The sequence below is a fragment of the Typha latifolia genome, chromosome 4 (assembly GCF_019914945.1).
Source record: "Typha latifolia isolate L0001 chromosome 4, TyphaL0001v2, whole genome shotgun sequence".
NCBI lineage: Eukaryota > Viridiplantae > Streptophyta > Magnoliopsida > Poales > Typhaceae > Typha > Typha latifolia.
This window is the reverse complement of record NC_133089.1, coordinates 4,882,219-4,907,804: the sequence shown is the minus strand read 5'-3', so window position 1 is coordinate 4,907,804 and position 25,586 is coordinate 4,882,219. Positions and strand designations below refer to the sequence as shown.

The following is a 25,586-nucleotide window of genomic DNA, read 5'->3' as shown; positions in this document are numbered from 1 at the left end:
TGTAAATACCATGTATTTAAGCCAGCCCAACCAGCTCAGCCTAAGCTCGCTCTCTCACAAGGTGATGGGCGATAACGAGCTATACTATTCTACCCCAGCCTCACCCACTTGCGAATGGTTGGTAAAAATACAGATTGACCCGAGATCCAGCCTACTCAATGATCACCTCTGTTTTTCAATGTGCTATGCTTAAATTACTTCGGAATCTATCAAGTACTTTCGTTGTTGTATAAGCGATATCTAGATTATTATTTTACCTTCAATTTTACATTAATAACCATGATTAAACGACATCTATAATATGTCATTCGGCTTGATCAGTTTGATGGCCATATATTTTAGTCTTTGCACTTTCATCATGAAGGTTAATGTGCCATGATTAAATATGAATGTTCACATTAAGAAAAAATAAAACCAGGACTTCACTATTTGTACAGCACGATATGAACATAAATTAACTTAATATGTATGTTGCAGCCATTTGTCAAAAGGAAATAAATAGGACAAAACATTGATAATTCCGATAAAATTTGATAAGATCAAGTTTAAAACCGAATAAGCATTAAAGCTACGTCAAATAGCTTTATTAAATTCAGATATGATCAAACGTATCACGTATGTGATAACTAAAAGATAAAGTTCACGTAAACCCAAGATTAAGAAAAATAATCCGCACAGAATCAATATAAACAGGAATCCTTCTTTGTAACAATTCTACACAAACGAGGGAAATCCCAAAATAACATACGAAAAAGAAATCTGAATTATTATACTAGATAGAAAATAAGAAACTCTACATCTTTACAAGATAGATTAGGAACCCAAGATTCTATATAAAATAATTGGAAGCTCAAAGATTTATACTAATTATTAGAAAAATTGGATCTCCACACACTAGGAATTATTATATTTCCTCCCTCTCGTCTGCCTCACCAAATATAATGCCACTTATTGTTTGTTATGTTATGGGCTCTTTATTTATACATAAGAGAGATGTCAGATTTCTTCTCTTATTTCATATTTTATTCATCATGGATAATTGACCAGGTTCAATAAACAATAAACATTTCATAGCGGAATCTCATATTTCAGATGACTCCCTCAAAGTTGACCTACAGAGCTCGTGGGTGTCTCGATTTAAAAGGCTCAATGGTGTATTCTACTCACTAGACCATCACAAGTGTTGATGAATGAACATCTTTTGTAGAAGGAACCCTCTGTCATGATGAGATGTATTAGTTCGAATGTATTTAATGTAACTAAACAAATAAAAGTTATATGGTAATAAAGTCAAAATTATTATCACAAAATACACATCATACAATAAAAAATAAGTTTTTTGCACTAAAAAAATCACTTAATTTCATTTTTTGTGTTTTTTCTTTATTTTTTTTTTCCGGTTTACTCTTCTGTCATATCATTAGATAATAATGGAACAATATAAGAGAAATAATTCATACCTTTTCTTTCTTCTTATACCGTTGGTTCTTCTCTTCTTCATCTTTTTCATTTTTTTATTATTATTTCTTTTTATTCTTTTATTACTGTTATTTTTCTTTATCTCTTAATTTTTTTTATAAAGAACCTCTCTAATCGCTCTTTAATTAATATAATAAAAAACTAATTAAAAATATTTTTTTAAATAAATAAAAACTCTTCAATCTATATTGCAAATAAATTATGGGGTTAATTCTATCACTTATAATGTCCTGCAAAGAAAACAAAACACACAAGTTTGACTCACAAAAACAAAAACCAAGAATTATACAAATAACACATAATAAACAAATAATTACATTTGGTATTATTGTGCTTAAAAATATTAAAAAAGTGTGGCGGCGGAAGTAATTGGGGGTAAGACAAAAGATAATGGACTAATAGAGAGTAGAGAGGTGAAATTATTTTAATAATTTAATTAATATTAATTAGTTAAAATAAATATTAAAATTTTAAATAAAAATTATTAAAAAAAAAGAAAAATCGTGTTGTAAAATTGAATCACAAAATAGATAGAATATAGATTGTGATTTATAAAATTCCCACAAAATACAAAGCATTTATAAAACAAACCCATTTCAGAAATAAATTTTCTTATGCACCAACAAAACACTACCTATTATAAATAAATATAGAGCAAATTAGATTCCACCACATCCGTTCAATTAATAATGAAAGTAAGTTCTCTAATCATATAGCAATCATGGAACTTCTACATTGAAAATGACGAAAAAACGTTTGAAGAAAAGATATAATCCCCTAATAATGGCGTGATAATTAACATAAGTGCTTAATAAATGGCAGATTTATTCAGAGGATCAAACAAGGGGCAAAAATTCTTTTAAAGTGTCACCGAATTAGATGGCATTGAGCTTTACAAACAAAGGATCTGAAACACATTCAACGAAAAATATGCCTGAATGAAGATTCCATCACAAAAATGAGAGAAGTTACATTTGCAGGAAGGAAACTAAGATAAAATTTCTATTTCCCAGCAGACTTTACAACTTCACCAGATGGAGATTGCGTTCCTGCAATATATTACTTCTGAATTGGCACAAATGGGGGCCAACTTTTACCATCTAACTAAGTTTATCTACATGGTATTACACAACACAGACACATTTGGGATGTTAGACCTATATACAGTAATCAACTTTATCATGAGATGTTAGTCAAGTTTAGACATCATATACAGGAATTCGTTCCTCGATGGAGACACGGCATATGGGGCACCTCTTGCACTTCTCAGAGCAGGGCCTATAGAGAAATTTGGAAAGAAAAACGAAAAGTAATAAAATGAACTTCTGAACGGGAAAACAAAGAACACAGATTATCCCTGTGTCAGCACATACAAGTGTAGCAAAAGAATTGAACAGTAAACAAATGAAGATAGCCGAATCAAACAGTAGCATACTTGCAAAGAGTGCGGTGCCGGCATGGAAGGAGGACCACACAAATCTCTCCCTCATAGCAAATCCTACAGAGGATCTTGTCCTGATGAGGAGATAATATACATAAGAACTGACATCCAAAATATACAAGATGAAAGTGATAAAAATATTATTTCATACAGTTATCATGGAGCCTCCTGACATAAGTGATTTAGATGTTTTTTTTTTGAGATCAAAACTAACAAAGTTTACTCAGGTAAAGTGCAACCTGAAACAAACATTAAGCACATCAAACTCCGACTTGGTGTAGAATTTTGATCAAGAAAATGGTTCAGCTGAGCAAAGGCAAAGATACACACATAAAAAGCTGCATCTCATTTTGAATTGTAGTTCTTGTGGTCTGGCCGCATAAGGTTAGGGAGCTGGGCGATAATAGCTCCTCCGCATCCCAACCATGCTGCCCGCCTAGGCACACCACTTAAGTAATCCAAGCTAACCCATATTACTAACGGTGGATAATCATCTTTCTTAGAGGTACTAAATACAACTCCATGAATGAGCAAAATGAATGTTGCATTAATGATAAAGATCTTTGAAGAAATCGCTAAAAAAAAAGATTGACTCCATCGAGCTACATCCTCTGGATTCGGTCCGATCTCCCGAGTCTTAGCTCGGGCCCATGCCACTTCATAATAGCCTAGAATCTAGTGAGGTTAGCCTAATGGGTCCATTTAAGTACTGTTTCTCGACATCTAAAGTTGCAGAACTAAGCCATCCATAATGAATCTGTTTTCATTTTCCCCGTCTTCAAAATCAGAGTTGCTTACGGAAAGTCAAAATTTTCTCAACGCTAGCCAGGCCTAACATCAAATTAGAAGAAGCCCACCTCACCTATCTCGTTCCCCTGCCAATCGCTTTTTTCCCATTTCTCTATTTCCATGGTCAATGTGCTTTCGCATTTTGACCCAAATTCGATCATTGGCCCCGTTCCCGAGTCATCCTTTGCATAACTCCCAACTATTTTCCCCTATTTTGACCCAAATCAAGCTCTAACTACATATAATTCAAAAAAAAAAAAATCTGCATCTCATTTTGAATTGCAATAATTACAAGGGATCTCAAGGGACCAATCATATAGGATTAGGATGTACCTACCCCATGCTACGGTTCCCTACGGTCCGGCTGCATTAGGTTAGGGAGCTGGGCAATAATAGCTCCTTCGCATCCCAATTGCGCTGCCCTCCTAGGCGCGCAACACTAAGTAATCCAAGTAACCCACATTACTAACTAAAGATGGATAATCATCTTTCTTAAAGGTACTAAATACAACTCTATGAATGAGCAAAATGAAGGTTGCGTTAATGATAAAATCTTTGGGGAAACTGGTGTGATCTGGTCTTGGTGAAGAAGGTGGAAGGGGCTTGGCAATGGTGGAACCGGTTTGGGGCTGAGATAGATTTTGGGTGAAACTTTAGAGGTCGATTCTGAATGATCTAACTGTTAAATGGACCTAAAATTTGGGTAAGTTGTCGCTCTTAAAGAGAGCTGTCCAGCGAACTCAAGATCATGAGAATCAGATGGGTAGATAGTGAGATATTGATCACAATGTGGGCGCTAGTCGAAGATGGCAGACCAGCTCGAGGTGATCCTTAGAGTTCCTTGCGGATTCTGTGGGTGAAGGAGTAGAAAGTGGGTTTAGCAGAGGAAGGAAGAAGTCTAGAGGCTAAAGGTAGCTAAGGAGATGAGAATGGAGATCGGAGGAGCTACTAATCCTTGGGGGTGCCATCAGTCTCTAGAGGAGGGCGATGAGAGTGAGTAGGAAAGAGAGAGAGTTAAGGCAAATATTCTTTCATGTCTTTACTTGGGTGCTCACCACACTTTATATAGTGGTTACCCATGATAAGTAACTTGCCCTCCAAGTAAAGTTGAAAATAGACTGGACCCAACCCAAACGTCTCATGACTCAATCCAACCAAGTGTAGAAAATAGCTATGCAGGAATTAAAATAAAAGGACTCGATCTAACTAACTAAACCCCTCCAAATTGGGTCATAATAGAAACCGCTAAAAAACGATTGAACATGTGGGAGGGAGGAGAGATAAACGAATTCTGCTTTCATTTCCCGTCTTTAAAATCACAGAGTTGCTTACGGAATGTCAAATCTTTCTCGATGCCGACCAGGCCTAACATCAAAATTAGAAGGGCCCGACCTCACCTCTCTTTCCCTCGTCAATCACCTTTTTCCCATTTCTCTATTTCCATGGTCAATCATGCTTTTGCATTTTGACTCGAATTCGGCCGCTGGCCTCGACCTTGAGTCACCCTTTGCATGACTTCGACTATCGTCCCCTATTTTGGGGGGAAGGCCTTCTCCAAGTCAAACTCTAGCTCTGTAGACCTCATAAAGTCCAAATGGTCCTTCCTCTTCCCATTCCCAAAGGAAGAGAGAAAGGTGCTCGGCTTCTTTTTTATATCGTAATCGACTGTTCATAAATTAGGGCTTCATCCTTGCCAATAATTGACGAAAAGGATGAAACTGGATCCTTTTGCTGGAGAGGCAATAATTGATCACAATAAGAGTTGAACTCAGTTCCCCCCCACTGTATTTATTTAAGGGGGAAGGGATAACTCATTCCGAAGAACTTTTTTTTTTAAATGGAATGCATTGGATAAGGTTGTTGCGCTTCTTCCCTAGGCTCAAGGGAAGAGGCAGGGTTATCGAGTCCCTTGAAGAAAGAGAACGAGAGGGAATGGCTGACGCCAAGCAACGCTTCATTTGACGTCAATCATTCCCCCTTCGACTGCATTTTTTTCAAATTTTCAGTTTTTACCTTTTATCTCTCAAGACTCTCCTCTCACCCCTCACACTTCACCGAACTCATCCGACAACCGATCCTGTGAGACCCTATGGCTACTCCATACTCTGATGAATTCAGATGAATATTGTTTCTCATTTTTCTTCTTTCTTTTTGACCAACGTTTTAACTTCCTCTTTTTTACTGTTATAAAGGAATATGGGTGTAAACAAGCCGAGCTTAAGCGAGCTGGGCCTAGCTGCGCTTAGCTGGATAGAATTTTATTCTCATCTTGAGCTCGAGGCGAGCTGGATAAGACTGGCTTGACTCAGCTCATCTTAAGCTCGTTCATCCTTGCGCTTCTCAGAGTACAACCTCCCTGTCATCTTTCGTGGCAGCGACGCCCACGACAACGACAAAGAATAAGGGTAAGGTTCTCGCTCCAGCGACACTAGTAAGGTCCTCACTAAGGGTAATTCCAATCGGAGGCGACGCCAATAAGACATCAAGATTTCGGCAATGGTGGTAGTGAGGTCGGTCAGAACCTTTGGCCTCCTATTGCTTTGCTCGAGATGGAGGAGAGAAGGGTTTTGGCGGTAACGGGATGGTGGCTGAACAGTTGAAGCGTAGTGGGTGAGAAGATCGCCAATATTTAGTATTGAATATGAGAGGTAGGAGAAGGAGAGTACGAATTGGATGGGGCGGTCGTGGCCTCGTGGACTCATGGTGGCTTTGTTTGCAAGCCATGGCCCATGTGTTATCACTTCCATAGTAGTGATAATGATGAATGGAAGAACAAGATTTTTTGCAGGGATCCTATATATCTAAGCCTAGGCTAGTCATCAAGGCCGACATATATATATATATATATATATATATATAAAATAGTTAATAGAGAAAGAATAAGATTTTTTGCAAGGATTCTTTTTGTAACCAATAAATAATTACAACTTCCAATAACCTAGGGGTAGGCTAGACTCCCATACGCAGGCAGGCTCCCATACACATGCATATATATAGTAATCGAGCTTTATCGAGCCAAGCTTGAGAGAGCTGACTCTAGCTCGGCTCATTTTTTTGAGCCAAAAAATTTAGCTCAGCTCAACTTGTTTACAACTCGAGCCAGATTCAAGTCGAGCTATAAATGAGACGAGCTCATTAGCTATCGAGCTTTTTTGACAGCCCTACAAAACAATAGTAAAGAGAGATTACGAGTATAAAATTTGTCAAATTCAAGTCAGAATTCATCATAATTTTGAGTAAATTTTTTTTAAGTTTTTAGGCTTCATATGAGACTAATTTTTTGTTATTTTTTCTAAATTTTTCTATGTTTTAAAATAATATTTAGAATTTTCTATAACTAAAAATAGTCTAATCCGATTCGAACAACCGATACGACCGATACATATCATTTTTTCTAGCAGTCAATCTTCCCGGTACCGAGTTTCTAAACCTTGACTAAACCTAACATAAAATGCTCTCATCAAAATATCTTACACAATCTTAAGAGGCTAGAGGAAAGGATGTTGGGAGACAAAAACTCACTTTAATTTTTGGTAAGATTAAAATTGCTACCTCTTGCTTTGAGATTTTGAGGATAAAGGAGAAGATTAAACTCATTATGCCCAAAAGAAAGGATAAGATAGGACATTTTTTATATTTTCAAATATAACGATTTGTAGTGGATGAAATATTTCTATCTATCCAAACACTGTTAGTGAAAAAACAGGATGTTATATACAAATATCTTCATAGTATTGATTGAAACCAACATCAAAGAGAAATAGGATTTAGCATTTTCCTTCTTTTTCCATAACTAATGGTATCAGTTATATTTTCTTCACCAATCCAAGTTGTGAAAAGAAAGAATATATAAGTAAATAAATTATACATAATTTAAATAAATGACAACATCTATTAAAATAGCTGAAATATTATTACTAATGAAACATTGTTTTGAAGGATTCAAATTATGCTCATCTTTAGGGTAGCTAACAAAGTAGCTAACTGGCTAGGTAATTTAGCAAGAGTTAAATATGGACTTTCGTCTCTCCGAGTGCACTGGTGCATTACCTCTGGAGTTTTGTAATCTTTTGCATTTTGACCTCTCAAGTTCATATAGCACAAAAGGTGCATAATTAGCTGGTTTAGTCAGCTTTTCTTAATCTAAAAAAAATGAAGGCTTTATATCATTCCTCATTTCATTTATAATTTTACAAACATAAACTAGCAAGATGACTGATTAAAGCATTTATAACAATATAGACCCATAATATTAAATAAAAACTTGAGCATCCATTGTAGCAAGACGGGTGTGCAGAGTTAAATGCAACATCACATTAACTACAAGTCTCAACTTATTATTCATGAAACTTAAAGTTTAACTATAAATTTTACTGATGAATTCTTCTGCTGGTAAAAGGCAAAGAAAATAAGCAGCTAATATAGCTACTAGGTAAACAATCTGGACAGAAACATATGCCTCAGCATATACTTAATAGTAGACCCTAAGATTTAATGTCAGGACAACCTATTCGTCTTTAGCCTTCAGCAATTCGATATAAATATATCACTTTTTGGGGGATAAATATCTGGCTGGATATGACATGAATATGGAATGTCTAAGCCCTAAAGCTAGAGTTGTATGATTGTATTAGATGTGCAATCCTCAGATCAGAAAGCTAGTACAAATACATACATGATTTGGCATTCTAAATACTATTAGCATATTTCTTATTATCTGACAATTAAATGCAATTTGGAATGGCCATGGAGTTACTTCATGTGGATTAACATATCTTGAAGAAGTGCAAGACATATTCAAAGGTTAAAAATAAACATTCGATAAGCAGATTAATTGCAAACATTAGGAGAGAGAGACAGCATGTTTATAGAATGGGAGGAAAAGCAATAAGCCTACGAAACAGAGTTCATATTCACAATTAAAGGATACTAGCAGATTAGATCCTATAGTTCACCAGTCATGCCCTGTAGACGAACTTTGCAAGATAAAGGAACAGTACATTTTGCAGCCTTTCATATTCTTGTTTGGTACACTTCGTAATCTCAGTTTGTTCTCCCAAAGCTGCTTGTAGTCTCCAAACCTGAAGTTATAATTACGGGAAAAATATCGATTTAGCATTTCTTATATGATGAAATCAGAAACTGCTGAAAGTCAGATGAACAAAATGCATAACTTTATAGTTAAAATGACAACAGTAGATCGTGTACCTCCTGTGCGAGTTCCTTCTTAGGCATTTTCTTTACAACATCAGGTGGGTAACCACAGAAAGTGTTATACCTGCATTTGCAAATAAAATCATCAGAGAGACACTATATGTTCGTACAGTTCCATTGTGTCTAAATTAAAACAGCTGTACAAAAATGGAAGTACTGAGTGTCACCATATACAAAATGAATTAGGAAACTTTTACTTATAATTTATGTAGAGAGAAAAAAATGAAGAGTGAGATTCGACCTCCATCCACCAACACAATGAAAAGATGATATCAGTATAAAAGATATTTACTGTGTTTCTCCCTCCTGGACCCCTAGACATTAACATTGTCTTCTTTCACTGAAATGAATTACTATCTAATCTCTAACAACAGCTAAGTATGGGATTTACATTAAGTTCCTGTATTCAAACAGCTTTTCTTGCGACAAATTACTCTGACTTGCCAGACAATGCCTTCAAGATCAGCCATGATTATTTGACGCTAGAACTTTTCTGCAGTTGAAGATATAGTTCTAGGAAATATACCCAAAAATTCAGATTTCTGTCACTTAAGAGCACCATTTTTTGCTGTTCCAGGAGGTAAGAAAGAATGCCTATACATGAGCATAGTCTTGACAACTGTTTAATGCTTCCAGGAGATATCAAAATTTGGCCCCAACAAAGAATTTTCACACACATCCTAACAGATTGTCATACACTCATATATATCCCTTATTAATAAGCATTATATCCAAACTCTATCTCTTTAGACTCCACTCCATTAAATTATACAAGGGTATATTATCATTTTAAAAAGATTGCTTTGTAGCCTGTACATAACAATTTTTGCTCTGTGAGTATTATTTCCCTTCAGGTAAACTAACTAAAAATATCTTTCTGACCATAAGATGAAGAGATGGCAAAGATAACGTATAGTAACTTCCCCAGTAATTTAGCAAGATAAATGCACTAGTTATCACAGAGAATATGATGACAACCAAAGTGCCGTTCTAGATTCTAGACTAATCCTCCACCATTGATAGTCAAAGTATCAGTTTAGGTTCTACCATTCTAGAATAATCCTCCACCACCAGAGTAGCTAATATAACAGATAGTGCTTCAAAATATCTATGCTTGTTAATACTTTAATGAACCACTTGGTAGGACAGGAAAGAGTAAAATATATTCATATTAGATGCAAAGAAAGTTCCTAGCATCATTAGGACATTGCAGTCACTGAAATCAATAATTGGTACTTGGCACTAGCACAAACTCCAGATACTGCTTAATATAGGTTTTCATACAATAAATAAAGCAAAAGATATTCTCATTATAACAATTTGAAATCATGAATTGCAAAGATTAAAATTCTTGTACAATAACTGCAGCTCCATTTGTCAATTCTCAATACAAATGCAAACAAGGTATTTGGCATCATCAGAACATTCATGTCACTAAAGCAAGGACTGTCATATTTGTGGCACAGCCTGTGCGGAACACTGAATGACACAGCGTACCGCAACATTTGTCAACTGCACTGCAAGAAAAGAGGCTCCACTGCCGAGGGAGAGAAAAGAGGCTCCCTCAACACTGCTCTTGATGTCCCTCTCATCTGGCATAGGTGAGATGGACAGAGTACCGGCGGATGGCAGTAGTGACGCAGCAACGACCCCCACCATTAATTGCCTCTTGTAGGACACCTACAGGAGGCAAGAATAGAGGTGCCATGCAGCACCCCTCATGCAATGTGCCAATACTGTGCCAGCCACGGCAATCCCTAAGTGAAGTCAATATTTGACATCACGCACTAGCACACGATGCACAATTTTCTTTATGAGGATCTTTCATTCCATTATTGACTAACAAGCATCATCTAAAAGCTCAGAAATCTGGCAAATGAGTTAATTTACAAAACCAATTATACCAATTAATAAAATGTAAGGCAAAAACATTGGAGAATGCAAACTATGCTTTTATTTCTATATAGTAGGGGTATGATTATTTCTCTTACAGACAAACTCAGCCCCCTAAATAATGCTTAACTAATGACGATCATCCAAGGACACGTTCAAATGAAATATGCCTTAAAATCATCCATTCATCAACTTCTGTGGTGGTTCGTACTGGCATCCAATCAAGTTTAATGCCATAGCAGTATAGTATCCCAAGCTAAGACACTTGTACTGAAGTGTAAAAAAATCAATAAGCCACTGCTCATCCATGATGAAACTTAAAATTGTATCCAATTCCTGTGGTCCACCAAATAAAGTTGGCACATATACTCCACTTTCTTCATAGTTCAATCCAAGAATTGCATGCCTCTTCCGATATTCAAATTATGTTCTGCTAAAGCTGTCAGTCAGCCCGACCCGCCTAGGCCTGAACCCGCCCTATTTTAACTAGGCTAAACCCAATTTGGGCTCGGCTCAACTTGAGCCCTAAATGGTAATGGGTAGCATAGGCCAGACATTTGTTTGCCCGAAAGCCTGGCTTGCTCAAAAGATATCTACCTTTGTCTAGGAGGAGAAGATAGGGAGAGCTCAATTTGAGACCAAGGTTCAGAGGGGAGGAAATGGTACAAGTTGTATGCTTGCTGTGCTCTTATTGGGATTTGTATGATTAGGTCTATAAAGCAACCCGCATCACAACGAAGGATGGGGAGGAGACAAAGATGATATGGGCTCTTTGCAATTGAGATTTGGTTTGGTTTTTATTGGCTTCTCCTCCAATCCGTGTGTTGAAGTCCAGTCTATCATTGCACCTTCAAAGAATGGCTCTCCAAGAGGTAATTACAAGCATCTCTCTCTCCAAGAGGTAATCGCAAGCATATCTCTCTAGAAATTTGTACTTGTGCTTTTATTTATAAGCAACTTGAATGGAATGGATATTAAGGCGTCCATGGGAAACATAGTGTTGTGCTCAACAACGCCAGCAATGGAGCCAATGATCATGCACTGCCAGAAGAGGAGGTCGTCATGGGATGGACAACGACACTAATCTTGTCGGCAGCGACGATCTGAGGAGATCTGGCGAATAGAATTTGGGAGTCGCATCCACCATGGAAAAAGAAGAAGACGAGGAGATAAAATGAGGAGAAGGGTAAAGCTTTTCGTCTGACCTGGCCCGCCCAGGCTTGATGCAAACCAGCCTAGGCTGGACCTAGCCCAGCCTGAATGACTCAAGGGCCGGGATGTGGACAGAGAGCCCAACCCGGCCTGAATCCAATTTGGCTCGCCCGATGATCGGCTCTATGTTCAGCTATTTTTTATGCCAATTTCATATATACTTGTGTTCTTCGAGCTCATTAACCATCATTTATTCAAAGATAAGACTCAAGGTATTCCACAATCTCATATAAACATATCTCCATCTTAAACATAAAGATCTTCATGACTCACAATTCCAGTTAATAGTGATTTCCCATTATCACTATTACCATAAGATCTTTCAATCATATAGCATGTGGAAGTTCCTCAACACAGACCAAACAAAAGCTATGGCATTATTTTACGAGTAAAAGAACATTATGGAGATCTAATAATATAAAAAGAGTAATAATGAAGCTAGGAGTCCAACTATAGTATTGACTCTTGATCATATGCAGGAAGAGAAGAAAAAAGATAAGTATAGTAAGAGAGAGCAAACAGAGAGTCCAGATTAAAGAGGAATTTAGACCCTTCTTTTGCTTATGTTGTGATGTTGCAAAAATGGAAAATTGAAGTTTCTATACAAGTTACAAGCCACAATCTATAAATAAACAAAAAGTTCCAGAATACTACAAAATTTATCAGAGAAGGAAAAAAGAAAAACTAGTTAAATATATATACTCACTAGAAATTTGGAGGCAGAAAAATGTTCGTAATAAGTTGCAAACAAGTTCTTGAAATAGTAGTTCAAGAACAAGTGGAATCATAAAAAAATAAATTAGGGTTCATCATCTCACCAGCTGATTTTACCAAAGTTCATTACAAGAATGAAGCAAGAACAAAAAGGAAAACAGATAACAATACAAAATTCTACAGTTGGCTGCACATTACATGAAGCAAGACAAGTGGAGCACAAGATTCAATTAAGTGACTTTAGTTACTTGGCAAAGTAAAAATATAAGCCTACCAAAACGCAAATAATGCATTATAGTTAAGTAATCCTTTGTCAAGAGAACACAAGTTCTAACTCGTAATTGCAGTGGACCTACTTTTCCATTTTAAAGTCCAGTTAATATTAAAGTACCAAAGTAAACTACTGAGTATTGCTACGCGTGAATGTAAATGCAGCATTAGATACCCTGTGGCATCAGCATGAAACAAGCGTGCTTGCTCTTCTTTACTTCCTTCATCAATGGACCACCAACCTAGAAGTCTGTCATACATAGAACAAACATTGTGGTACATGACAAGAAAGTGTCAAAATGATTATATCTAAATTTCTTCTCTTATATTAAAAAGAAGCAAGAAAAGAAAATCCAGATTATGAGACTTACTACCTTGAACCATGATGTAGAAATGCAAAGCAATCCTGGATTCTTGATGAGATTGTGAGATATTCACTACTAATGGGTCCACTGTGTAGCAAAAGAACAATCTTCTCCACCAATCTTGAAATAGCAAATAAAACACCAGCGCCTTGTAAAAGAAATAGTGGCGAAAACAGGGCAAATATTTGAATATAACGAGCACTATGTGGTGTACCCTGAAATTCAACCAAGTATTCAAGATTCAGATACTAGAGTACTATATATCTAGAATCATATTAAATTTAATTTTTGCACCTATGTATCAAAATAAATTCAGGATTCATATAGCTTAGAATTACATAAAATGACTAGGACCTCAAGCATGTAGTCGTATTCTAATAAAGTAAATTTTATGCTTAAAAATTGTGGGCTGATTCTTTGATTATGTATTTTATGTTCCCTTATAGAATGTCTTTGACAAATAATTTGCCAACCAAATCCATTTCCATCAGTTATAGATTCTGCGTTGATCAAAAAATTAAGAAACTTTCATATTGTTTGGGGATGTTCCACAATGAAAAAATGAACTGTGCCCAAAATATTTTAAATTTCCAATCCTATTAAATACAACAAAATAATATAGGATGGTCCATATTAACAATTGCATTTAGAGAGCTTCCAATCTTATTAAATTACAGCTAACCTACAAAGTAAGAACCTGAAAACAAGACAGAGTCACCCAAAAAATTATGTCGCTGCTGGCAGATCTCATGCATTAACCATCTATGCACATTCTACTAAATCAGTACAATGTAAAATAGGTCATTAAGTTTAGCCATACCTCTAAGCGCATACAAAGCAAAACCTGAAAGGCTATCAGTGGAATTTTCATCACATGGCCTCCTATGTCAGGAAGGCCACATAACCTCTCGTGGTCATGATCCTCTACTGAAGGAAGGACAAGACCACTGTCCCAGTCGTGATATATAGCTGCTGTGCTGGATGAGCTGGTTTCTCCATGATGTGTCCATTTGTGGATCAGTGGATTAGACCACTTTGTACAAACCAGAAAGGCAAAGCACTCCGCAATCCTATATACCAAAGATGTTATTTTATAGAATATTACTTGTATGAGACAAAATGCTGATGTGTAAGAAATTCAATGTATATTACCCGAAATTTATAAACAAATCCCACCAACCCAAAGCACCTACGTCACCTGCAGTATGGAAAGATTTTAGTATATTATAGCAAATTTACTTAATATATTCATGGTATATTATAAGATTTTAGTATATTATAGCAAATTTACACATAAGAATGTGAGTGATTACATACAAGAATTTCATAACTTATTAATGTGAGATAATAAGGATCTTTAGTCAATGACTAATGTTGCTACATCAACTAGCTACCAAGAACTTACAGTAATGAACTGCCCAATTATACTATATATTGGGTAGTATTAGACAGTATCAGACTCTCAGCTTGTTTCAAACAATTTACATATGGTCAAATTGGTTATTTCACCATATGAATTAAACTTTAGTTGTGATTAGGTTAGGTAGGTAGAGTTGTGGTTAGTTTAGGTAGCTAGGTTGATAGGTAGGTTAGGTAGGTAGGTAGTTATTGGAAGAGTCCAATAATTTCAATGACAATTCTAATATAAAAAAAAATTGGATCAAGGAAAGCCAACTGCCAAAAGACCAAAGATTGGCCACCATCATCAAAACCGCAGCAGCCAATCACACTGAAGGGAAGTGACTTATTTTTAAGCAATAAGCAGAAAACTGAGAAGTAGATCGCTTGGCTTTGAAAAATGTGATGGAAACTTGTGATACATTTGAAGTTTTCTATGGCTATATGTAAAATAAAAAAAAGGGGGGGGCTTTCGTTATTATGGCATAAGATAATGAACTCTAGTTGACATGGTTAATGCAGACGCCTCAAGAAAATGAATCAATTTCACGTTAATACTGATAAATATACTGTTCCATATCCATAAACCTAAAATGGAAACAACTGCCAGATCAAATATAATAGGAAGCAACAACATAGTTAACACTAAAAACATCAAAAACATTGAAAACATCAAAGATAGAAAGTTTACCACATAGCTTAAGAAGTGTGAATGTCGTTGCAGCTATAAGAAACACCATAGAGATCGCGACCCAAAAGTGCTAAAAAGACAAGGGGGTTAATCAGCTAGAATAAGGTCCATAGTTGAAAACAGTTTATTGGCATGATTTAATGCAGAAAATTTTACTGCCAATATATTCATGGTATACTCCCACAAGTACAGGTACTTCTATGGAAATATGCTGAAATGCCAAACTCTTACCAATATGGATAATAGTTATTACATTACAACAAAAACTCATCCATTACATGAATTCAATATATGTCCTAGTAGACCTACATCAGCAGATTCAGCACAATTGGAATGAACTTCAAATATACTTGCTTTGGAAAAATTTTAGAATGTAACTAATAATATATAATTATGGATCAAAATATGTACCTTTACAACAAGAGTAGCTAGAATCTCCCAACTCTGCTAGTAATCCTAAATATTCAAAAATGTAATGCAACTTCAGGATTTGCCCAAGGACTGCATGAACTTATGCTGCAATTAAGTGTTAAGGGATCCTAACTTCCTTCTCATCAACTAGAGATCTAATCTTATTATATCCAAATTCCTGCCTATGATTGTTGTCACTTAGACCAATCATTCTGACTAAGTGTGAAGGAAAGGTCAGTTAGGCTTCACCATTTTAATGGGTAAGTGATGTAGTCCACATTGCAGTGATCTGCAACTCTGTCCAAAGTACAAGAGATTTCGCGGTTTAGCTTGGTCTGCTCCTCCAAATTTGAGCCCGATAGTGTTCCAGGTAAGAAAGTTCTGATTAATTTAAATTATTTAATTCAACTTTCATGCAATAAATTCCCAGTGACAGCATAGCATCAGCTGAATTCAGACAAAATGAAATATCAGTTTCTGATCTGGGCACTTGAATAATGGAAGATAAAATGAATCCAATATTATGTGCTAGAATCGATTTCCAAATCCTTCAAGTATTAGGAGAATCAATAATAGTAACGCAGCACCATAACAAATCTTTCTTCTGAACAATACAGGCTGATAGAGAAGAAAAGGCAAAGAAAACTTGCAGAGAAGCACTATTAGTTTACTTTTGTTCTCAATAGTATTCTTCATGCAACTGTAAATGGTTGTCTTTATATCATATAGATGAAAATTATCTGCTGTTGCATCTATATTCTCCCAACCATCTTGGCTTTTATTACTTCTAGTAACTACTAACCTAAAATGAACTACATAAGGGTTAGGACTGTAGGTCATATTGCAGCCTTCCAAGCCTTCTCGATCTCTTGGTTACTGGATCTTGGATAGGTATAACAACGATAGAAATCCTAATCATCCAATAGGTTTTTATGATAAAGCAATGCATTATAGATTGACTGGATTTCAAATTTTGGAAGTGTTTACCTAGGACTTGGAGCTTTTGAACATTTCAATATTCCAGCTTCATTTAGAACCTCATTACTAGCGCAGTGAAGATGGACGACTATATGTTTCTTATTTTGTGGATTTTAAAGACTCCTAAATAAAAGGGAAAGTAACAGTCTACAGGGTGTACATATGTTCAAAAAATTCCAAAGAATCCAAACATCTCCAATACAGAACACAAAAATAGCACATCACAAGTTCTAAATTTCCTTGTCATAGATAGTTCATAGTAAAAAAAATAAAGAAAAAAGTAACAATCTAGAAAACAATTTTTTAATCTTTAAGAATAATAAAAAAAGAACATTTCTAGATTTAAAAACTTGAGACAAACTGGAAATACAATTTGGAAGTCAACAACATTCAGAGCAAAAGGAATGAAAGAATTATTAATAAAATAACAGAAGAGGAGCACATGCTCATACAATGAAATTGAATATAAAAAAATGTAACCAATCTTACAGGAAGGGTTTCCCATATAGCTTCGTCACTCATGCTTTCTTCATCTCCAGGCATTAAAGCCCTACACATTCTGAATATGACAAAAAACAAAATGTAAAGTTGGATATCACAACATTGTCTAATAACTGAAGCTTCCAAAACGAATTGAATGATGATCTTTTTCCCCCTTTTTCTTATATTAGATTCTTGTGAAATCATTTAAAGAAACTCGAGAGCAGTGACTAAAAATAAACCTAGAATAGTGGAAACCAATTGGAACCAGCACTTGCCACTGACCAAAAATTTGAGTCTAAATCAAATTATAATTAGTTGTAATGACTAACTGTTTTTCATATAGATTAGATTAGAACTATAATTGGTCATTACAACTTATAATTTCATCTAACCTTATTCCAGCTATTTCAGCATTAAAACAGAACCGGTACTTGCCACTGACCAAAAAATTGCTTTAAGTGGGTTATTTAGTATCAAACAGATATTAATAGACAAGCTGAACAATCTATTAAAGTGTTTCAATTAAGACGGTGTCAAGTATATAAACTAACAGACTTACACTGGTTCACCAAAGTCACATCAGAATAGTGGTCTTACACTAGTAGATGCCACATGCAAATAGAAGGAAAAGAAGAAGAAGAAGAAGAGAGAACTCCTCTTCTGAATCTATCTTTATTTCTTGAAAACAAAATCATAACTAATTAACTATCATTACAAGAGACCTCCACCCCTTTCTTTTAATATTAAGTGTATGAAAACTACTCAATGGATCCAAATTCCAAACTCCTAGTATGAATACATTGAGTAGGTGAAAGGAGAAACCTTAAATCATTTAAGTACCATAAGAATTGTCATACCAAAGACACAGGGCATACCAAACTTGGCTCGGGACAATATGTATTGTTGGCATGTGTCGTGCCAAGCTGGTGTGTCGTTGGCACACTAAATAGTCTTAAATATCAAAAAAATAATCGTCAAACCTTTCTAGGGCCTTAAAATACATTTTAAGGGTGAACGTAAAGTTCTTCAACATTAGGTATTAGTGTAACATATGCAATTAGATTCTAATCTCATCATTCTTTCCTTTTTTTTTCTTGATGTTGGGGCAAATTACTTTAGAAAATTCAAAATTTCTTTTGATTTCTAAAATTTAAAGTATAATCTATATAGATCAACCACCATAATACAAAGAGAGGTACAAGAAAAGGGATGAAGGGGACATCAAATTAGATTTGTTTAAAGTAAGATATGCTCAATTCCTAGTGGCATGCATTGGCATGGGTAGCCGTGAGGGAGTATCGAGATACTTTTCCTGTATTTGTGCTAATAATTCACTGGCATGATACATATGGGCACGGCAATCCATGATTCTAACTAAAATTTGACACATATTCAATACTAAAGACTAATCTACAACTCTCTAGCATGACTCCATGTTAATCTTTTTGTATTTGCATGAGTTAATCTTATAAGACATAAATTTGTTTTCTCCCTCACAAAGGCTCAGTCTAAATCTAAAAAAGAGGACCTAGCAGTAAAATATACCTTTGTGGCCATATATCCTTGAGTAGAAAACAAAACAATTGAGGTGTTCAAGGATACAGGTAGATAATTAGTTCATTTATTCATCAGTTCTACTTGTTGATGCTGGAACTATACTTATACATACTAATACGACTCTATGATAACATGATGATTCTAGTACATTAAGATTTTTCTAGGAACACAACCATAGCAGATAATAAGTATATATAAACATCCAATATTCTTCTTGAGTTAGATAAAGTACCTGAAATTGTCAACAAGAATAATTACTTCCAAGGCCAGCAGCGGAAGGAAAACAATCTTCAAGTTAAAAGTTGGGTCATTGCCCACTGCATATAAACACTTTAATGAAAATAAGGGGTGAAGAGAAAATCTAGTTTAGCACTAACATGTAGGGCATATGTCAATGGCTGTTGTTGTTTTAGGGGGAAAAAAATAAAGAAACTTAATATGTTAGAGAATAGATGACCATTAAAGAATTACAGTGAACAACTTGTAATGAAGAAAACAAAAGTAACTGTACTTGTCAATTGTTATGCATCCTTACGACTTACCGTTAATGCTTTGAAGGTATATACAGAGAAGAAGCTCAAATGCAATTAACAATGGTACTGCAACAATAGCATGACAAGGTGACCACTGCATGTAAAAAAAAATATGAAACATCAAAGCACTATGATGGAGGATGGCGGCAAACAGGAAGAATAAACAACATATGTAGTGCATCTAGAAAAGAAACATCATGTCATACATGACGACCATGAGGTAATGATGGAGCTGGTAAGGAGAATCTTCCTCGTGCAGCAACAGCATGAAATAGCCAAAGAGGAACAAATACCATCCTGCATGGTTGGAAAAAGAATTCACATTGACATAAAGTTGGTATTACCTTATGTATACTTATGTTGGAGAGGCACCAAAAAAGATTTAAAGATCATCAAGTTACTTTACAAACTAACTTCAAAGGTATTAGTTTCAACTTCAGTCTTGATAAGGAAAAGTCCCTGTCCAGCCTGTTTGAGCAATTTCAGCTTTGGCTTAGGCAATTTCGATTTCTTTTCTCTTTTTATATATAAAAATTCAGAGGAAACTTACAGAAATGTAAACATAGCATAAAATTTCAAATATATATACATATATATATATATGAAGGGAAGAAGGAAGAGAGGATTGCTATCAACCAACTACTTTAAGCCAAAAAATAATTATATTTGTATTGCAATGCTGACCAAGTTTTTAACATTAAAAGTAGCCCACAATGGGATATACTAATTGTTATTAGTCGTAACAAATGAATCATATTCGATAGTTTTATAACTATCCTCGCAAAGGTCTTGTCGCTGGCATAGGTGCTTGAATCCATCATGGTAGCTATACATTATGCAACACCAATAATAAAGAAAAATATAAAAGCTTCATAAGGTCCAAGAGCTCAGATTCAATGATTGATCAGCCATCTCTTGCCTTGAACGACAATTGGTTCCACATCCATGAAAGCATCATTTTTAGGAAAGGTACCCATTTTCAGATTTGTAAATATATGTAGTACCCAATCCCAACTAAATCTTTTCTCCGAACGATTATGCAAAATTTATGAAAAAAAATACTGCAGATCAATAAATGAATGAAGATGCTCATCTAAACTCAATTCAATTGCTGAAATGTCTCAACACTAAAGATTATTGACTCTATCCGCAAGCACCAGTTACTATAAAGAATGCACATTACGGTCTGGTCACCGTGCAAGAAAGTCTACTCAAGAGTTGACCACAAATCCGTCACAAAAACCTACATTTACTAAGGTATTCAAGATTTCCTCAAAATCTATCACGATTTCTGCTCTTCAACCAATTATTGTTCCCCGACTCCAAAATTGAATGAAATTAGCAATTGCTACTGTCAAATTGTGCTCGTGAACGACAAAGAGATAGGACGGAAATGGAACTGACCACCACGAAAACGCCGCGCGGCCGTCGATCTTCAACGCCATGAAAAGCGTGAAGCAGAAGAGAGACCCGTGCGCCGCCACCGCCTGGGCCGATTTCCACGCCCGCGCCCACGTCATCGCCCTCCGCCTCTGCATCCCGCCTCGGTTTCCTCCTCCTGGTTAACGGATAAGGATCGGAATAAGCCAACAAGCCGGCCTTTGAGAAAACCCTCTTCCGGTTCTTGGACTAGACTTGGTGCGCGGACGGCAGCGACGAGAGACTTTCTTTTTCTGATTCTTTTGCTCTCCTTTTCTCTATTTTTTATTTTTTTCAGAGAATTCCGGTTCGGCCTTTTTATTGACGAGAGCTTGGGTTGCACGCCAAGGGAGGAGAGATTGAGGGTTAACACGGTGGGCCCCTCCCGAGGAGCGCGTTGGAAGAGACGGTGAGTCCCTTCGAGGAGCGTTAGGGGCTGCCGTGGGTCCCAAGGTAGATATTTTATCCGCCGTCTTATCCGTAATACCGAACAAGAAGGTGATATGGACAAGATTAGGGAAGTTAAGACAGGAGAAATTACATTCTCCTCTCTTTAATTTGGGCCACGTCAGTTAGACTTCTGAGCCCAATCAGATGTAAGTCAACCACACTAAGCCCAGAAATGGCCCCCAAGGCCCAATCAATCATCATATCAGCGAAGCTGTGAAAAAACGCGTAATCGATAGAGCGGCCACACAGACAGGGTCGACTTACATCTTAATCCTCGGCTTTGTAGACTTTTATCTCGTTTACTCCTCTAGTGCATTAAAGGAAAAGACAAAGTTCAACATGGGTGAGTACATGGAATATGTTTGGGTCCCAATAATTGCTTGAGAAAGTCAAACTAGATAATACTTCTTTTTATTTTTCTTCCCATGATGGTTAGCTCACAATTATCAATCCTTTACCATGCACTTTGCATAATGGATAATGGAAGTGCTGCATCCCGACCGGTGATATAAAATTCCACTCTCTTTACTCCAGGTAAGTTAACCAATAATTTTGGTTCCAGTCTCCATCTACAGATAGATGCCACCCCGTGTAGGAATTGTGGTAATAAATTCATCACCATGCTGGCATAAAACCCGTGTACAATTTGACTACTCTAACCTCGTATTGCCTTGTGTCTAAAAAGATATAGGACGCCAAGTGCTCGGATATTAATGGTAGGAGAAAGCTGATGGTCCCCAGGTACACATTTGCAAATTCACACCCCATCTGGATCACATCAAGTCACCAACCCATAATTCCCTCTGAGATAAAATTAAATAAGTCACCCAGTTGCAATATACAAACATTATACCAGTTGTTGGGTTTGCACTTGCTTCATTAGATGGCGAGACAAATCTAAATAAAATTGTTAATGATCTCTTTGTATTAATATATATACATATATATATATATATATATAGTCAGCATCACAAGTTTCGACCGCTTCATAAGATGGTTACACAAACTTACTAAATCATTTAATTACTATATCTTTAGCATCAGCAAATATAAATCATATGCCAGTCCACAGCCACATCCATGTCATCACCTGTCCTCATATTATTATCCTCATTCCCTTGCATTACTGTCATAATTAATAAAAAGGGGTTAGTTTGATCTTGCTTGATCCAACCTAATAATAACCAACTGGATCGGATGATCATCAAAATTTGCACGACGAAATAAAAGAAAATCTAGAAAAGAAGAAGAAGAACATAATGTGAGAAGGAAACGACATAGAAAAGGAGAAAAGAAAATTGTGAAGAGATCATGTGGCGAGAGGACCCCCCCGATTCTTGAATGGAGGGACGGGAAAGGAACATGAGAAGGTGCGAGACGGATGATGCTGGGTCCGGATGGGGATTTCCCGAGTCCGTTACGGATGCCGTCAGCATCTTAGCCGTCTTACCGTAACGGAGACGGGCTCGATGAATTGACACCGTTACGGGGCCCGAGACGTCCCAGTTCTGCAACAGCGGAGCTGATTCAGAAGTGACAGTGACAGATGGGCCCCGTCCGTTGTGCGTGATGTAGGATTGGGTCCCACGCTCCAGCCCACCGTACACTACCCGCGCTCTCTCTCCCCCTTTCTCTTACCATCCATACGGTGGTCTGGGGTACGTGGCAGCAGAACGTGAGTTGGAGATAAGGATTACCGAATCTGGACTTTGAGAATAGCACCGGTTAGTACGCGTTTATTTTAAAGCCCAGGTATCCTACTAATTGCTTAATTGCTTAATTGCGTTCCAATAATAAGAGTTTTAGCCCTTAGATACTGTCATTCGGTTCGGGCGGACCGTTGAATGTGTACTTTTCGGTTTTTTAGTGTGAGGTAATCAGGAGGTTTAATTGGGAATTAGGATTGGATTATGAATTTATACTGGACGGTGGACTTTGTAGTGAAATTAGACGACGGCGCAAGAATCAGGAGAAATAGAGAGAAAGCATCTCTCCCTCTCACAGCTTAACTGATACCCAACTTATTCCTCTCAACCCTTACCTCCACTTATTCCTTCATCCCTTATCCCAAAGATAGAGAGCATAGCATAGTTTTAGTGAGTATAGTGATTGCTTTCTGAAAGAAATGAAACGGGAGTACCGGGATATCGGCTGCGGAAGCGGCGGCGGTGGCGGTGGTGGCCAGGGAAGTTATCCAACTTCGGCTGTGCCGGAGATGGGGAAGGGAAAGACGGCGATGCTTGGGGAAGAAGACGAGCTATTAGCCGCCTTGGGCTACAAGGTCAGGTCATCGGACATGGCTGACGTGGCGCAGAAGCTGGAGCAGTTAGAGATGGCGATGGCCGTCCCCGACGACGCCTTCGTCTCCCACCTTTCCTCCGATACAGTCCACTACAACCCCTCCGACCTCAACTCCTGGCTCGAATCCATGCTCGCCGAGCTCAACTCCCCTCCTCCGCCCTTCCCCTCTAACCCTAACCCTAACCCTAACCCCAACTCTAACTCTATCATCTCCACCGTCGCCGAATCCTCCACTATCACAACTTTGATCGGATCCGATCCGTCTTCGGAGACCAGCAGGGACCGGAAGCGGATGCGGATGGGAACGTCCTCCTCTTCCTCGTCCTCCTCGTCGCCACTAGGCGGATCCGGATCTCCCGTCCCGGTGGTCGTTGTGGACTCCCAGGAGGCCGGAATCCGACTCGTTCACGCGCTAATGGCGTGCGCGGAGGCGGTGCAGAGCAAGAACCTCCACTTGGCGGCCGCCCTCGTCAAGCAGATCTCGGTTTTGGCGGCCTCTCAAGTCGGTGCCATGAGCAAAGTCGCCGCTTACTTCGCCGAAGCCCTTGCTCGCCGCATCTACGTCCTCCAACCCCACCAAGAGTATTCCTCCGCCTTCTCGGATCTAATCGACCTCCAGTTCTACGAGAGCTGTCCATACCTCAAATTCGCCCACTTCACCGCCAACCAAGCCATCCTCGAAGCCTTCGCCGGCCACCGCCGCGTCCACGTCATCGACTTCGGCATGCGGCAGGGGTTACAGTGGCCGGCACTCCTCCAAGCCCTCGCCCTCCGCCCTGGTGGACCGCCGTCCTTCCGCCTCACCGGCGTCGCTCCGCCGCGGGCTGACAACTCCGATTCCTTACAGGAAGTTGGCTTCAAGCTCGCCCGGCTCGCGGAGTCCATCCATGTCGATTTCCACTACCGCGGACTCGTCGCCGCTAGCCTGGCGGACCTCGAGCCGCACATGTTCGAACCCGCTGCCGATGCTGGTGGCGAACCCGAGGTCGTCGCCGTCAACGCCGTCTTCGAGCTCCACCGCCTCCTCGCCCGGCCTGGGGCGATCGAAAAGGTTCTAGAGACGATCCGGTCCATCCGGCCCAAGATCGTGACTGTGGTCGAGCAAGAAGCGAACCATAACTCCGGCTCGTTCCTGGACCGGTTCACCGAGGCGCTCCACTACTACTCCACCATGTTCGATTCTGTCGAAGGGACTGGACCGGACCTGGTCATGGCGGAGTCGTATTTGGGGAGGGAGATCTGCAACGTGGTGGGCTGCGAGGGGGCGGACAGGACCGAGCGGCACGAGACGCTGGACCGGTGGCGGGTTCGGATGAACCGGGCCCGGTTCGAGCCGGTTCATCTGGGTTCCAACGCGTTCAAGCAGGCGAGTATGCTCCTCGCCCTCTTCGCCGGCGGTGACGGTTACCGGGTAGAGGAGAACGACGGGTCCCTGACACTTGGGTGGCACACTAAACAACTCATCGCCACCTCCGCCTGGCGCATTGCTGCCGTCTGATCACCATCACAAGCCAAGCTAGCTCTCTCTCGCCCGTCCGATCACGGGTTAATTTTTCAACGCTTTTTTCCTTTTTGGTTTATCTTAGAATTTACCTCTCAAAATAAATAAGGATGAAGAGGTAATTTCCGCTTTAAATTTGAAGTCTCTTTCTTTTTAGGACTTTTTGCGGGCCGGGGGAATAGTTAGAACCTTATGCGCCTTTCCTCACTACTGTACGGCACTTTGCCTCACTGGCAAAAAGCTTATGCTTTGTACGGTAAAAGGCAATCTGGTTCCTTTTTTTTTTTCCCCCCCTCTCGGGCTGCCGTCCTTAGTTAACTCTCCTCTGTTTGTAATCTGGGTAGTAAGCTTTTGCTCGATGTTTCTTTTCAATCAACCTGAACCGTATAAATGTAGTTGCTGCTTGCTTAAGAAACGGCTACTAGTGTACGATTTGTATTAAGGGATGCTACAGTAGAGAATACCAATAGGAGTATAATTATTAGTT

General features: G+C 38.2%; 2 protein-coding genes across 4 annotated transcripts; one reads left to right on the top strand and one right to left on the bottom strand.

Moving 5' to 3' along the window:
• Nucleotides 1-2,370: 2,370 nt before the first annotated feature.
• On the bottom strand, nt 2,371-21,186 carry LOC140786617 (uncharacterized). Of its 3 annotated transcripts, none has more exons than XR_012108675.1 (14): nt 20,833-21,186; nt 19,635-19,725; nt 19,438-19,522; nt 19,128-19,212; nt 17,345-17,414; nt 15,467-15,536; nt 14,530-14,575; nt 14,198-14,447; nt 13,387-13,592; nt 13,188-13,262; nt 8,918-8,987; nt 8,665-8,790; nt 2,915-2,994; nt 2,371-2,757 (listed from the first exon to the last, which is right to left on the bottom strand). XR_012108675.1 is itself a non-coding variant. In XM_073135182.1 (14 exons), the coding sequence occupies exons 1-14, from the start codon at nt 20,964-20,966 to the stop codon at nt 2,669-2,671; spliced, it is 1,455 nt and encodes a 484-aa protein (XP_072991283.1). In that variant the 5' UTR covers nt 20,967-21,186; the 3' UTR covers nt 2,371-2,668. The 3 variants fall into 3 exon arrangements, 2 of the variants coding, with proteins under 2 accessions (XP_072991283.1, XP_072991284.1); XM_073135182.1 differs by having other exon boundaries at nt 8,687-8,790; XM_073135183.1 differs by having other exon boundaries at nt 8,710-8,790.
• Nucleotides 21,187-22,300: 1,114 nt separating this feature from the next.
• Nucleotides 22,301-25,514, top strand: LOC140786616 (DELLA protein RHT-1). Its single transcript, XM_073135181.1, has one exon. The coding sequence runs from the start codon at nt 23,423-23,425 to the stop codon at nt 25,094-25,096; it is 1,674 nt and encodes a 557-aa protein (XP_072991282.1). The 5' UTR covers nt 22,301-23,422; the 3' UTR covers nt 25,097-25,514.
• The last annotated feature ends 72 nt before the right edge of the window (nt 25,515-25,586 follow it).